At 42.6% G+C, this 16,757-nt stretch overlaps 1 protein-coding gene across 1 annotated transcript; it reads right to left on the bottom strand.

Moving 5' to 3' along the window:
• Positions 1–570: 570 nt before the first annotated feature.
• Positions 571–14,701, bottom strand: tmem59l (transmembrane protein 59-like). The gene is made up of 8 exons (XM_072660608.1): positions 14,423–14,701; positions 10,929–11,034; positions 10,373–10,467; positions 10,111–10,263; positions 5,167–5,275; positions 3,662–3,776; positions 3,229–3,346; positions 571–2,369 (listed from the first exon to the last, which is right to left on the bottom strand). Exons 1-8 carry the CDS (start codon positions 14,585–14,587, stop codon positions 2,211–2,213), a joined length of 1,020 nt encoding a protein of 339 aa, XP_072516709.1. The 5' UTR covers positions 14,588–14,701; the 3' UTR covers positions 571–2,210.
• Positions 14,702–16,757: the final 2,056 nt, after the last annotated feature.

The following is a 16,757-nucleotide window of genomic DNA, read 5'->3' as shown; positions in this document are numbered from 1 at the left end:
ACAAATTTCCAGAGTTCAGATGGTATAAGAGGGCAAAAAGGTAAATATTCGACCTCTTTCAGCACCCAAAGACCTTTAATATAAAGCTCTGATTCTGGTTTTACTTAATCAGAGAAATGTTGTTTAATCTTTTTTTATTTGAAATTTAGTAGAAAGATGAAATTTGTGAATATTTCAATATCATTGCAGAATAAAGAACATCTTCGCATAGCTTTGATTTCTAGCTCTGAGGTTCTCCAGGCCATTCAGGTCCAGAACTCTTATCACTATGTGTTTGTGTGAGAACAGCTAGGGGTGACTGACAGGATGTCAATTTCATAATGAAACAATAACTGCCATAGATCCCTCTCCCGACTGGCAGCGGTAGTGCTCCTTCTGCTGCTGCATGTGCTGGGCCGTCATTGTGAATGATGGAGAGCAACCCAGTCCAGTGAAGTGTGCCCTCTACTGTCAGCATCCTTTCATTTTTTTTTCCTTGCACGAAAAGCTAATAATAAAGAGACAAACCTGAACTATAAGGAATTTCAGATCACGCCCGCACAGAGCAAACAAACGCTAGCATCACCCGGCTAATTACAACATGAAAAGACTTTATTTCATCGTGTGTTATGGATTAGGTCATTGAAAACTGTTCAAAAGAGAAAGAAAGACTTCATTTCATTTCATACAGCAGTGACCTTACTTAGAACCAGAGGAGATGTGGACTTCAGGGTATATAATTCCTTCCCCTTCTTTAATCACCTGTAATTAGAATAATTACACTGTCTACTCAACATTAAGCTATAAACACAAAGAGTAAAAGCGTACAGTAGTTTGCTGCCGTAAGGTGACAGGTCATTTAAGTCTCATAGCGTACTAGCATGCACCGCGACTAGGACTGAATAGATAAAATAGCTTTACAAGGCAATCTGCACTAGAAACGACCACAGGCTGGTCAGTTCTACAGCTGGTTACAAACGGTCTATTTCTCAAAGCCTAGCGTTAAGCAGAAGTAGAACCATCCCATACCCTACCGTTGGCGTATATAAGAACACAATAAAAGCCATAGGATAAATATAGAAATTCACATTCTTACTGTACAACAGTACGACAAAGTACCTCTCTGCATCACCCCACTCTCCCTATGAGAAATCTGCACTTGCTGTAAATACTAGATGGTAGCAAATTTGGGGACAAATTTCATACACGCTGTGACGGAGTCTTTATATCAGTGGAGCGGCTAAATGAAGGATGAGGCGCTTAAGTTTAGTGTTATTGTAAGCTCTGCATAAACCCAAAAACAGAGAGATAAATAAATAAATAACGGCATGTATGTACACAGCGTCATGCTCCCGTTATTCTCAGAGTGGGGCACGCTTCCAGTTGTGTTCAAACAGGCGAAAAATAAGTGCTAAAATCTCCCTCCATCCGAAACAGAACAGAACCCGTTCCCAAGATGAGGCGGAAAACAATCACAAGCGGGCTAATCTAAGCTGTCAGCGTTCGTCTTTTTTCCCCTCGCTGTAATTAAGAGTGTCTTCTCGGCTTCGGCGACATGCTAGTTCAAAGAATATATTAGCGTTCTGTCTGCATGTTGTGCAAATGTTTTAATCAGCTGTTCCGACGGTGAGGCTCCGTTTACGGGCCGGGTTTGATTCCTCACGCTTGTCAGATCAGCGAGTATCTGACGTTAACAAAGCTGGAGAGTTTCCAACCGAATCACCTTCAAAGCCCCAGGCTTATCTATCTGTGTGCTTCATCTCTGTGTGACACTAATTAATCTGTGCGAGCACTTAGGAAGTGTTCACCTTCCATTTACGCTGCAATGTGTGTTCTTTCTTATCTAAACTCTTTCGGCGCAGCGTTCAATGCTTGGCAAGTAATCTTGTTTTCTTAAGTAGCATTGTCTAGTGAACAAAACCTACAACTCTATGTAGCTACGAAGAAAACTACTAGACTGTTTCATCATGACAGCTGTGTAATTTACTCCTTACTCCTTAGCTCAAATATCAGTGCGAGGACGGGCCGAGCCGGTATTTTGTGTGGACAAGCACCTATAGTACAATTGCAGGTGTCTGGTGGATTGGGTGAAGACCTCAGACACCAGACAGGACGTTATTACAAATTATATATATTACATGGTGCCATGCATGGTTATTTAGAAAGAAAAAAACGGTGTGACTTTATCCCTGTAAATGAGAGAGAGATTAACAGATTTCCACCCTCTGACTCTAAAGTGAGGTTTTGTTCAGGTCGACTTTGACCGGCAGAGGCCCCGCCTCTTTTTCCTCGTCAGACTTGCCGATTGCCACTGCAATCACCGGAGTCAAATGGTAGGGGTTGACTTTCGGCATGTCGTCCAGGAACTCTTTATCGCCGTTGATGCTCAACTGCAGAGGAAAACAGGCCAGTGAGTACATCTGATGCTGTAGTTGTTCGGCCCTTCATATACTATATGGACAAAAGTATTGGGACACCTGAAGTTTCAAAGTCAAGGTTATTTAAAAATGATTTTGGAGCACTGCTCTGCGGATTTCATTGCATTCAGCAAAAAGAGTGTTAGCAAAGAAACAAGCAAAGAAAGTGCAGATCTATCCTTTTCATTGAAGTGTTTTAATTAATTTTTCATTATGATTGAAATGGACTTACATTTGTACCATGTTTTTGTCATTTGTTGAAAAAAATTTGTTGATCACAGGGTTGTGGATTTTATACCTTTGTCTACTAAGCTATCACTGTTGGGCTCTTGAGCAAGGCCCTTAAACCTCTCTTCTCTATATCACTGGCTGACCATGTAACTGGACCCTAGCTTTTCAGGCACAGGTTTGAGATGTGGGCTTGGGACCAGGACGTTGTTGGTTCGATATCTGAACAGGCAAAGCCTCATCCTTCCCCAACGTTCATGGTTCTGGTGCCTAGTACCTAACCCCAAATTGCTCCCAGACCAGTGTGGAAGCTACCCACCACTCCAGGTGTGTGTGCTCACTGCCCCAATTTAATAGTGTGACCAAGAGTAAGTGTATGCGCTACAGATGGGTTGAATCCTGTTGTGCTGGCTGTAACTGTAATTTTTGTCATTGTAATCCTGTAACTGAAAAGCAAAAAGGATAGAAAAATCGACAGCAGTGCTTCCAAGGTTTAAAACAAGTTAATTTGCAGTGCAGAGGGGACCGAGTCAGTATGAGGGGCTTGATATGCCGCTCTTGTTTGTTTGAGTACACAGTGAATGGTTGACAAATGAGTGTGTACCTGAGTCTTGACGTGCTGCTCGGGCGCCGTCACCAGGCTTGCGCAGCTCAGCCACAGCATCACCATGATGGACAGGAAGAGACAGGCTGCCAGGATCCAGCGCGGCAGACCTGAACGCCTGCAAGAGAGATAGAAAGAGTGGTTTCTTTATGTATTTATCATTATTCAGCAATAATCCTTTGCACTCTCACCCTCTAAACTGCAAAATGGCCTAAATGTAGCCAATATTTCAATTCCTTGCTCTTATAATAAATGTTTTGTATTAGCAGATTAGGAATTGTTAGGAATAATTACTCATTAATAAGTAGTTAAGTATATAAAATGTGGAAGACAATACACACTTTTATTAAATTACTAAGTTACAAGAGTAAGAAATGGATTCTTAAACCCGCTAGAAGAACCTTTTAAAAACTGTCTATTCACCCTCGCTCACCTTGACATGCAGCCCAGGAAGTCGTGCTCAGCAGCAGGGTCCTCAGCGTGCTGGTTGCTGTGTTTTCCCTTTCCTGCGGCCTTTGCTGCATTCCTCTCCCCATGCGACCGCCCTCCTAGAAGGATGCAGAGGCAGCACTTTCAGCAGGGGGTCATTGATTTTGCGACCTTTGAGCTTTAAAGACACTACAGCATTGCGCAGGGCATGCTACAGTCTAACCCTTAGGTGGTGCAGTTATTACCCGCAGTAACAAAGACGTGCTGTAAACTCAAATGCTGAATCAAGCAGAGCAGTTCTGTGGCAAGTATAGGTTCTACACTTCACTTACTGCATTTATTCAGCTAACTAGAAGAAGTAGAATGCTTTGACATCCTTTATGTTTTATTAGTATTATTTTTATTATATAACTTATCCAATTTCTACCCAATTTGGAGGGCCAAACACTTTATCCCTGTTCTTGTGAACTCCCCCTATCACTAGGAGGGTGAGGACTAGCACAGGTCTCCAACACGTGCAGCCAGCCACCACTTCTTTTCAAACTACCACTGATGCAGCATTACTAGACAGCCAGCGTGCTCAGAGGAAAGTGCAGCTCCCATAGCCCTCAGCTCCCATTCCAACTAGTGATCCTTAAATCATAGTGGCAGCAGCATCTTAATCCACTGGACCACTTGGAGCCCCCAACGTGAGGCATGTTTTGTCATTAAAAGTCAGTACTGTCAGTACAGAATGTAAACATACAGTAACATCACTGTCCCAAAAAAAACTTGTATCTTCATGTTTGCTGTTTTTATGCATATTCATGATAAGCCAATTGTTCTTTATATAGTGTCCAAATTTAATGATGAATGGACCACTATAGACGCTCCAAAATGACTTGTAATAAAGTGTTTGAAAGTTAAGAAGAGGTTTGTCTTCTCCTGTAAAGTTGCGATTTTTTCGTGGAAGGTTTTTGTGTGACAGTGCTGAGATATATGACTGGAATATATGTGATTAGGAACCCATGTAATTTACTGTGATTATTAAGGGTGTAACAATGCATCAGACATTTGTGATCTTGCAATGCAGAAATGTACCCAAGTATTAAATGTACTAAATTCTACTAATTATAATATCTAATTCAACTGTGTGTTTGCAAACAACCTGCACCGATCATCACCCCATTCCTGCATGCTCATATAATGTATCACACTCCTCCCTTTTCCCAGATTTAGCCTCATCTGTTAGATGGCTACATGCATTGTTTTTCTTCTTTCAAATACTGGTCAAATATCGTGAGAATGTTGAACTGTGAACCCAGTATAATGAATTGAACCGAACCCTGGACTGGGAGTATTGTTACACTAGTGATTATATAATTGACATAAATGAAATCTATACAACACAAGATTTCTAAGACTTAAATCAAGGCAAGGACTGGAGTCAACAGTGTTTATAGACCAGAGCTGAGCTTCTTCAGAAAAGAGCTGTAAACAGCCCAAAGAGCTAAAGGCTCTCCATCTTACCAGTGTGTGGCCGCTGTGTGTGTGGGTTGACTTGGGGCCAGGGCTTGTCTGCAACACTGGAGCGTGGAGCCTGCAACTCAGGCAGGGAGTACTCAATCTCAGGCTGGCTCTGAAACAACCAACAAACACAGCATGAGGGAGAAAGTGTGTTGAGAGATTTGTTTAGATGAGAGAGGCTTCTGGAAAAAAAGGGACTAAAGATGACTTGCATATTTTTTTACCAGCTACAAACAAAAAAACTAAATGCAGATGCTAATATTTAAAACATCCATGTTCCTCCGCCTCCCCTTAATTAATATCACCTGTGTCTAGTTATCAATAAAAGGGTTTCATACACTTTATATATATAGTAACTCTGTTAGCTTGTCTTTGTAAAGGTTTGCTTGGGCCATATGCTAGCAGACTTTGCCAAGTTACTAGATTCTGGTTTTCTAGTCACCACATCGGTATATCCTCACTGTTTTTGACTTTTTGCCATAATGTGAATCTGCCAGTTGTGAATCTGTCCACTGATCATCAGATCCTAGTACCATTTAGAAGCACTTTGTAATTCTATAATCCAAACTGTAGTCCATCCGTTTCTCTGCATACTTTTTTAGCTTCCTTTCACCCTGTTCGTCAATGGTTAGGACCCCACAGGACCGACCACCACAAAGCAGCTATTATTTGGGTACAGTGATACTGACATGCGTGTTGTGCTGGATCAGGTGAATTGGACACAGCAGTGCTGCTGGAGTTTGCAAACACTGTGTCTACTCACTATCCACACTCTTCACCATGTCAGTGGAGTCACTGCAGTGCTGGGAATGACCCAGAGAAGGTAGTATGAGTATGAGAAGGTATGACCCAACATCCAAATAGAAGAACAGGGTGAAAGGAGGCTAACGAACAGAGAAACAGATGGACTACAGTCTGGAATAACAGAACTACAAAGTGCTCCAATATGGTGAGTGAAGTGTAGAATCAAGGAGGTGATGCTAATGTTATGGCTGACTGGTGTATAGTTTAATACTTTCTTTTTTAAAAAGTTTAATTAAAAAAATGCTGGCTCGACTTTCATTTTTACACTGGACATTCAGTAACTAACGTCTTACTCTACCTCCTGTGTCAAAGTCTTTCCTCTACATTACACAAAGAAACACAGAATACAGATTCCCAGACAGGGGATTAAGCTTAGTCCTGGACCACATTTTAAGAGCTTCACCCACTGAATACTGGAGTATCATTTGATTCCAGACTCTATTCACGTTTCTAAACCTGACAACCAATAAGGACGGTTCTCTGTTTCAGTATTTTCCATGAGGCAGCTGTTTGACTGAACAGTGTTTCAGTACACCTTGTGCAGAGTCAATGAAGTACCGTTTGATGTATTAAAATATACACACTGTGGTGGGGGCCAAGATAGATTTTGCTTAGTCAGCAAGCGCTGCCTGGAGGAGAGCAGTCTGACTGGAAAGCGGTCCACAAGACGAGACCTTGTCAGAAACTCTTCTAGAACATGTAATTGAAGGAACAGACTTTTCTTTCTAAAGAATTTCAACATTTCTCTTGGGAGCTCATCCGAGAGCTACCTGCCCTCTCTGAACCAACTGCTTTGTGGTGGCGACCTCAGTAAAGCTGTTGAAGGTCCCGTCATTATAAGGAACGATCATGTTAGCTACATGAATAAGCTCTGTGTAACTTATGTGCATATGGATACAACGTCAACTCAGTGTTTAGAAAAAGATCTAAACTTTATGGCAATAATTCCAAATGACAGTTCTGCCATTATGACCCGAGGATTGCTGGTTTGAATCCCGGGTCATGCTGCCTGCCATCAGCAGCCGGTGCCAGAGAGAGCATAGTTGGCTCTCTCCCTAATCCTACATCACTTTAGTGTGATGGTCACTGGCATAGATGTCTGCTAGCTGATACATTAAATCTGGGTATCCAGCGCTTTGGAGGCAGTGTCTGGTTGCACATGTGTCGGAGGAGACGTGTGTCAGTCCTCACTCCTCCAGTGTCGAGAGCATGACGTGATAGGGTAAGAGTACTAACGGGTGGGTTGGTTAATTGGCCATCTAAAATTGGAGAGAGAAAAAAAACCCAAACATGTGACTTTCATCTCACTGCAGCAGAAGGACAGCTGTTTTAGAAGCTCCTAGAAGCTATTCTTTCAAGACTCAGCACAATTTATTGTAATGAGAGTTGGTGGCCCCACACATACCCAAGATGAAGGTTCCTGGAGATGTTGGTCCTCTGCTGGGGAATGTTCAGTTTACATCTGCCAGGACTTACAATGCTTTATGTGCAAATGTTAAAGAAGTCTACAAGGGGCCCTACAAAAGACCCATGAAAACATATGTAGCAAGAAATGCTACGTGGAATGGGCAATTTGGCAAAGATCTCCTCAGATCGCCCAGGTCCCATTGGTCCAGCGTAACCTCAAGCCTCTCACAGTCACTGTTATTGAAAGCCATCCTGTCAAACGCATTGAATCCAGATGTCGTGAAGGGGAGAGGATCAAAGAGGGAAAAACGAACATCTTAGGAAGTTAATGTTCACTGGCCGCAGACCGATGGAATCTTGCCATTAGTGAAAGCCGCCTAATGTGCATCTGTCACGCATTACCGCAAAACATGCCAAAGGTGATCAGCAGCATTCACGAGACTCCACCAAGACAAGAGGCTGGGACTGCTGACTTAATTGTAAACAATCTCATTTCCCTTATTTGGACTTTTCTTTTTCTCCGGACCCATCTTACCTCCTCTTCCGCTCTTGCGGAAAAAACCTTGCACCATGTCCACGTTGAACTCGGCTGGAATTTAAACAAGATGCCAGACCTCATTTGAAACAAGATTTGGTCTCTCCAATCAGTGGCTAGTCTACAGTGGATTTATGTTTATCCTCTGGCTCTGAGGAAACAGGCTGATTCCCCCTGACTACCTCTGAGGGACTCATCAAAGGCCTGGGCAGAATGGATAAACATGATTAAGCCCAGGCTGCTGCTTAACCGATGGAATATGTTGCCCTGTGAGTGACATTCACTGGGTCACAGATTTCCCAAACGCCCTTCAGACCCTTCAGAATGCTATGCTGGAATGTGTCTCTCTTGGAAATCTGTGCAGATAAAGCTCAAGTGGCATTCCCAATGCAATGATCAAGGCAGCCTGTTTGGATTTATTCTATTCGTTTTAAAATATGACACCATGATATTTTTCTGTATAGCGTGCATTAAATTTAAGAAGACCTGACAGTCTGGAAATATGTGTCTGAGTTTATGAGTCGTAACGTTTTTGTAAACATATATCATCAACATCACACTCGCTACAAGAACCAGAAGTTTGCTTTTCTCCGTTTAGACCGCTAAGACAGAAGACCCATCATTAGTTTCCCCCATCCACCAAAAATGGCGTACTGCTATTCTGAGAAAGTGCTAGTTTTCTAGCCTCACTTTAGACACTGGATATCACAGGACAGCCTCCTCGGTCTTGATTTTTTCCCTCCTTTTGGTAGCTTCTTTTGCCAAACTCAATACTTCAAGTGCCTGGCCGTCTGCCAGCTGCCCACTAAACACAGGCTGGTTCGGCTGAGTGATGGTCTGTGGAAGTCTCTTTCTCACTTCCCCCCCCCTATGTCATAACCACACATTCATCATGCCTCTGGATAAAGAAAGACAGGCAGCCTTGTCATGGCTTAATTCTACATTCTTGCGCCACATCTCTAAACCTGTTTTGTTAAAGACCTGTTTTGTCTTGGCTTGCTGTGCTCCTTTCAGATAACTCTGGAGTTAATTCCATCCCATAACTTCACGCCAGCAAAAAGTTTAACCTGAAGACTTGAGCTTGAGCATGAACCCCGGGGAAACCTGGGCTATTTCTGTTAAGTGTGCTAGTGGGCGTTCTGAACTTCAGCACATATCAGTCTGATTCACATGAGTTTGAATGCCAGGGTACAGTGAATGAAACCTGTCCAAAAAAAAGAGACCACATATGTTGTAGGGGTGGACAGAGTACGTTTATATGGGACTACAGTATCAGAGTCTCATATGTTAGCTCATTAAACTTGACTCATCCACAGGTCCAGACTTTCTGTCTTTCCTTATTTAATTCATTGTAGTGACATAGTAAATCATAGTACATTTTATATAATACATGCCTCAAAATTAAGTTGCTACTGTTGCTATTCAAAGTTTGTAGGCTAAGGAGAACGAGAAGTTAGAACTGGTTGAGATGATGATTATAAGTAAATTTGTATATTTTCAGGTTTTCTATATAAAAATGTTCTGCTGTTTTAGACATCAGTGGCATTACCTGGCCAATGTGCTGTGAGGCAAGTGTTTTACAGTTTAGATATGCTGGTGGGATTAAGTTTCTATTGCTTGATACAAAAGTATTGGGACACCTGCTCATCAAGGATATTACAAAATGTAAATGTCTCTACTGTACAGGGAAGGAGGTTTTCTTCTAGATTTTGGAGCATTGGCAGGATTTGACTGAATTCAGCATAAAGAGTGTCAGTGTGGTCAGTATGTTGGATGATAATCACCCCACCTCAACCCCAACTCCCCAATTCATCATAAAAAAAATATTGGATGAAGCGCCATCCACAATTTCAGAGAACACAGTTCCACTGCTCCACTGTTTAATGCTGGATGCTTTATACCCCTCTAGCCCAAGCCTGGCATTAGTAATGGTGCTTAACAGTAACTAAAAAAGTTGTGCACATCTCTGTCAGCAGTTGATGCATCTTTATTGGAGGGGTGTCCACAAACATTTGGACATATAGTGTATATTCCGTTACAAGCATCAATTATGTATTAGCTTCCTTTAGCCTTGTTTCATTATAAGCCTAAATGAATTAGCTAAAAGGTAAGCTAATTGAGGCTGACTACACTTAGAGAACAGGACAAGCTGTCAATTTAATATATGGCCTGAATCGATCCTTCAGCGGTTGGAGACTAACCTGGAAGACAACCACTTTCCCATCATCAGCCTGCAAGTAGAAGGTCCAGGTGGAGGAGATGAAGCTTTGAGCAGAGCTGACGATATCGTTACACCAGCTGGAAACAGCGTCCATCACTGAGACCGGTTTGGGACGATTGGTCAAGGCCTTGAGCTGCAGAAAGAAATCCCAGTCTGTGTGTTAGGTGTTTGATTTGTAGGCTAATTGGACACAAATGTCAGAAGACTACAAGCTCTAAGAAGCTGATCACCAGCATTCTCACCTTCCTCCGTTTGATCTCAGGCTCAGCTGGTTGGCTGGCACAGCCTGTGCTGCAAGCCTCCTGCTCCAGTAACTTACTGTATGCCTCCTGGCATGCTGCGTATATACACACACACACACACACACACACACACACACACAAGACAGAGACACACACACTGTACCTGTCAGGTATTTCCATTCCCATTCAATTCTCCCTACAGCCTGGCAGTCATCAATATCAACAAACATCTGAGCATCTGCCTCTTCCACCAGAGAGCGGGATTGATTTTCAATAAAGCAGCCTCCCACAAGCTGGACAGCTCCAATAGAGACTGCACTGTCTCAGGCAGCGCTGTTTGCTATGAGGGCACATCTGCTGAAGAAACAATATAAAAAAAACCCTCTCCAGACAGTCTCCAAGACAAAGACTAGCGATATGAGCCTTCCAACAGTAAACTCCAAAAGATTCCTTCAGATACTTTCTGCAGAGACACTGCAATGCTGCTCTCAGGCCTTTGTGTGGTCTGCTCAAATCCAAGCAACGGTGCAGGTTCCCAATGTACCCAAGGCCTTACCTCCCTGGCATTCCTCCTTGCTGTTGTTGAAGCCAGTGTTTCCATTCACAAACTGGCAAATGGAGTACAGGCGGCAGCCGCGATAGCACGCATTCATGATGGAATCCTGCAAACATACAGGGAGCTTTGTAAGAGCAAGAACCACATATACAAATCATACAGTCCGATTTAGGGCATTTAGCAGATGCTTTACACAAGTGCTTTTCTGTCTACTAATCTGGGCATCTATAAGCTAGTGTGAATAGGCTACAGTCTAAAGGCGCCCTTGAGCTTGATAGAAGGAGATAGAGCTGATAATTAGATACACTTAGATATACAGTACGGAGATTACTGAGAAGAGTGTTTTTGAGTGATTAGTGCTCGTTAAAGTGCACAAAACACATTCAAAATGACACTAATTTATGCAAGATGTTACATTTTTTTTAAATTACCATAAACGATTCTTAGCAGATTCTTCAGAAGTACATCAAAACAAAAGATCATTACAGAAAACATTCTGTCATTTTGTAATGAAAATCATTTGCACATAAGCCACTGCCACTGTAACACAAGGATTGCTAGGTCGAATCCCAGGTCATGCTGCCTACCATCAGGAGCCAGAGCCTGAGAGAGCACAATTGGCCTTGCTCTCTCATCCAGTGCTTTTGGAACGAGTTGCAGTGGCATTGGTGATACGGCATAAGTCATCCAACATCTGTATTCTCACTAATGCTCCTGTTGCTGAGCACAGTCAAATTCCTACAGCAATGTTCCAACATCTAGTGTAATAAAGCTTTCCCAGAAGAAAATAACCTGTTACAGAAGCAAAAGGGGACTATCTATCATTTTTTCTATAATTATATATAATACCCTTTATTTCAGAAGAAATGATGGTGGAGCAAATGTGCTGCGCCTATGTTTACAGTTACAGGCATATCCGTGAGCCAGTAGACCAGAAGAATATTAAAGCACATGCCATAATTCGTTACTTGCATACTGCATACAGTTAATAGAGTACTCTCAGTTAGGCTACTTGCAATAATCACCAGAAATGGCAGTATCAGTAGTATCAAAGGATTACCCTTAGAGACAAATTATCTTCACAGTATTTTTGGGCTAATGAGCTACTGTGCTAGCAACCAATTGTACTCACTTTATAAAATGTTATAATTAACATGTTTAATGGCATCACATGGGTTAATCATGAGGAAAAGAGTTTGTATAAACCAATACAAAGTTTATACATAGTCATCATATTTCTTGGAGTTCTGTTTAAAGGATGCCCTCTCTGTGAAGACGCACCAGCTGCAGTATGGTGTACATGTACAATACTGTTAAACTATGTAGTATAAAACAAGCAAAGTACCTTATTATTAAAAATAGACTGAATCCCTATGGTAGACAGACAGCTCAGCCCTCTATTTTGTCCACTGAGTGAAGAACAGTGAGTTAAACCTCTAATTTAGCTCAACTATATCATTAAGCCTTTCCAGCTGTAGGTAAAACATGACATTACCCAAGAGAACAGCTTTACTGTCTTATTTTCCATACAGCTGTCCACTGCAGTCCAGTGCAGAGATTTTGCTGATTTAAAAATAAACCTTGTTCCTCTTTTTTTATTTTATGAGATATAATAATCTATAAATATAATACACTGTGTAAAAAGTTCAAAGATGAATGGGACAACTGAAATGCTAAAATATGAGAATGTTTTACACTGAGTTTTACTGGAAGTTAAGAAGGTGTTTCCTCTTGTAAAGTTCCTATTTTGGGAATAAAAGATGTGTGTCATATGATGATATGTAGCACTAAGCATCCAGTGTATTTTACTGCAGTGATCTGTAGATGTGGTGAAAAAAATAATATTACATATATTGATTGATTATTGTGTTTGGTCTGCAGAAAGCTTAAGGTTTACTCACAATATAGTCATTTTTTGTATTGTGTTTTAATGTCATTTTAATATAAAAAAACAGAAAAAAAATAATATTACATATATTGATTGATTATTGTGTTTGGTGTGCAGAAAGCTTAAGGTTTTTTGTATTGTGTTTTAATGTCATTTTAATATTAAAAATTATTTTAATTATGTCATTTTAATTTAAAAGCCCAGTCAGGTTACTCACAATGTTTGTCATGATAACATGTGACAATATGGTCTTTTTAATAGCATTTTAATATTAAAAACACACATTTAAAATCTAGAAATTGTCTGTGCTGTTTATGTTTTGTGTTTTTTTTTACTTTAAAAGTCCTGTTTTCTTTTGCCACTCTGTATCCAGTGCAAGTGAATAAACTACTGCCCTCAAAGAGGGCATGATAACAAAAAAATTCTAACAAACAGCGCCCCCACACGGTAGAGATAAACGTCAACAGACTAATGCCATTATCTCAGAGCCGCAGTGTTACAGGGCCTTTTAGAAAGCGCGGACACACTGCTTTCAGAGGTGTGTGTGTGTGTGTGTGACCGTGGCTTTAGTGCCATTCGCAACAGAGGCTTAAAGCTCGGCTGCGTTTCGTAACACTAGTCGAGTTGTTTACAGCCTGGACATTCAGATTAGGTTAATATTAATAATACAACCCCCGATTGGATGAGATATAGCCTGGACTGGGCTAAAACCTGTAAGCTGAGCTGGTCAGATCTAAACAGCATTGATTATATGACCTAAAAGCGACCTATTGATTAAAATACTGCATTTTAATCTCCTATGTGCTGGCGTGGAGGGCTCAGGAGCGCCCCCTAGCACTGCACCTGCCCAAGGTGATGCTCGGCGAGCCCCTGGGAAAACGCAGGCAGGAAAATGCTACTCCCAACAAAATGGAGAAGCCTCCATGGTTGTTATTCAGGTCACTGGTGTGGATAAATGAGCAAACCTCACAGCGAAGCGTGTTTTTTTTATTAACAACCGTGAGACGCGGATGGTTTTCAGGCCTATATCTAACAATAATCTGCACGAGGACACAATAAAAAGACGCAGCTTGGGTGGGGGGGTGTGGGGGGGGGGGTTAAAGGGGGTAGGGGGCGAATGCGTAAATGGTAATGAACATCACTTTAGATATATTTTAGGTGCCACTGGACCATTGCTCACGTCGCTCAACATTAGGCTACGAGTCATGCATCATAAAACAGCCCCATCATTCCGGGCCTTCACACTGCAGCCTGCATCATGGGGCAGGGGGCGTCCATGCGGTGGCACACAAAGCCGTATAGAGACTATATAGCTTAGTACATCATCAGTTCACAGATAAAGTTTCATCATAATAATAATAATATCCACACACAGTGCCCAGCAGCACAATGCACCACCGAGGCAGCAGAATACTAACTTTGCTATGCATGAATGTGCTCCCTGTCAGGCTGCACCATGACATTTTAAGCAACAACCAAAAAATAATAAACAGGCTGCAGCTGAGCAAAGCAATAAAAGCCCTTTGCACAACCCCCCCCCCTTCTTTAAAAGGTGCACCTTGCACGCGCGCGTTAGCTTTAGCTGGCTGGACTGGGTGTCACTTACTTTGGCCGGGCTTTTGTTTCGGATGTTGACCTGGCATTGCTTTTTGCAGTAGCTGATGTCGCCCAGCTGGTTGTCGAACAGGTCGGCGGACGCCGCCGCCAGCGCCACGCAGAGCAGCGAGAGGAGAGCGGGAACGCTGCGAGCCATAACGCCCACCCGGAGCATCTTCTGGCCGAATGCGATGAGCAGAGAGGCGGCGTGCACTGCGGGCTCCTCCGTTCGGCTCGACTCCCCCGCTTTCGCTTCGATCTACATCTGCTTCGCCAGCGTTATTTTTCTTTCCCCACCTGTTTTGGGACAAGCCCTGCATTCATGAGCTAGGATTGGCTGGTAGAAACCCGAATCCCCTGCGTTGATTGGTTACCTCTGCGGGGCTGTTCGGAGCTTCACTGCGGACTGCGGACTAAGAACGTGGACTATCAACCAATCCCATCTCAGGAGGGCGGGGCTTGGCGGAATATGGGTGGGGGAAAAAAACAACGCTTGGCTCGAGAGCTTTTGGATGCGCTGTGACGTCGCCCCTGATGATACCCTCACGCACGCGAGTACTGCTTGCAACACACCAGCAGTGAGCGCGCGTTAAGCTGCATTAAGGAGCCCATATTATGGGAAAACTGCGGGTTTTCTCACGTCTCTGCAGTAAGAGCCTGTGCTCTAGTATGGAAACACTGTTAAAGTTTCAAAACTACTACTGACACACGTTTTGAACTTTATGTAAATTTATGTTAATACTCATGTATGTTTGCCTGCACAGTGCACAGCAGTATAGCTCCGCCCATGCTGAGGTTATAAGGGGTGTTTATAAGAGCGTTAATCAAGACTCAAGAAACATGACCTCTCGTGGTTAAGGGGGAAAAGGTTTCAGTGTTTTTAGCAAGTTTAGCAAGTTTTTGGGCATGCAACACTGACCGGCATTCTCCATATGCCTTAGCTAACCAGAGACCCTGTTTACACCTGGTCATTTCTCATGGTCACTTCATCTAGATAAGAATTTAGCCACATGCATTTACCCTTGGCAGTCAGATGGGGCAGTGGTGGCTCAGCGGTTAGAGCGCTGGGATATTGATAACTGGGCTCCTGGGCTCGGCAAGCTGCCACTGTTGGGCCCTTGAGCAAGGCCCTTTACCCTCTCTGCTCCCCGGGCGCTGGAGTTGGCTGCCCACTGCTCTGGGTGTGTGTGTACTCACTGCCCCTAACACATGTGTGTTTGTGTTCACTACCAGATGGGTTAAATGCAGAGGACACATTTCGCTGTACAGAGTACAGTGACAAATACGTGCACCTTTACCTTTTTTTTTAAATGTGTCTCTGATTAGACAGACTGAAATGGGATTGCTGTGTTGGATGGAATATGCAAATTTGCTCATTGCACGGCAATTACTACTGTTTTTTCGGTTGTACCAGGAGGGGTTTTGGTTGCCGAATGTGTCTTGGAGAGACAGATACGTTTACACCACTGTAACCTGGGTCTCAAATGCTCAAGTGACCAGGTGTAAATGTGGTCAGACTGATGAGGAGGGTGGAGTAACAGGTGCTAAAGAGTGAAAAAAGATCAGTGTAAACACAGACTAGGTCTGGACCGGGGTGTCGTTTTTCAAACAGGTTTTTTCAGGCTCTTAATGCCGCCATTCCTGAGAGCTCAGTTCCACTGCTCCCTCTACCCCTCTAGCCCTCATCGGGCATTAGGCATGTTGCCATTAGGTTCATGTTTATCTGCTCCAAAGTGTCCAGTTCTATTGGCAGTACTTCTCTACAGGGACTAGACAAGTTGTGTGTGTGTGGATCTGCACATCTGTATCAGCAATGGATACAACTTAAAGTAGCTGAATGCGTTTATTAGAAGGGCTGTCCACAAACATTTCGACGTATAGTGTATTTCAGTTTTGAATTAGTAAGAAATGGAGAGAAATTCGGTCAGTGATTCTTTAAAGGCACATAGGGCACAAGAGTGGGTGAGATGGCCCTTCCTCTCATCCATCACTCTGTTAGCTGAAGTAACAGTGTGGTAGTCTAACAGTTTCCCAATATCTCTTTGAGGAAGGCCAGTATTTACAGTTCCCTTTAAACATCTAGTTGATCTAATTAAGCCTCCCTTACAGCAAATTAGGTGAGCTGCTGGTGGAACTGAACAAATCCATATAGTGGCTGAAGTTCACTGAGAAGCCAGGATCTACACCTGTGCTTTTCTAACCAGCATATTAATATTTTTACTAATAAACCACACATTCAGACTGCTGGCTACTGTATTTATGTTTAGTTGTATGTATATTAATGTTATATACTGTCATATACGGGTAAAGACACATTGGCTGCATCCCAATTGGATACTGCACAC

The sequence above is a fragment of the Salminus brasiliensis genome, chromosome 17 (genome assembly GCF_030463535.1).
Source record: "Salminus brasiliensis chromosome 17, fSalBra1.hap2, whole genome shotgun sequence".
Classification (NCBI taxonomy): Eukaryota; Metazoa; Chordata; class Actinopteri; order Characiformes; family Bryconidae; genus Salminus; species Salminus brasiliensis.
The sequence above is the reverse complement of the archived record's forward strand: the minus strand, read 5'-3'. Positions and strand labels throughout refer to the sequence as shown.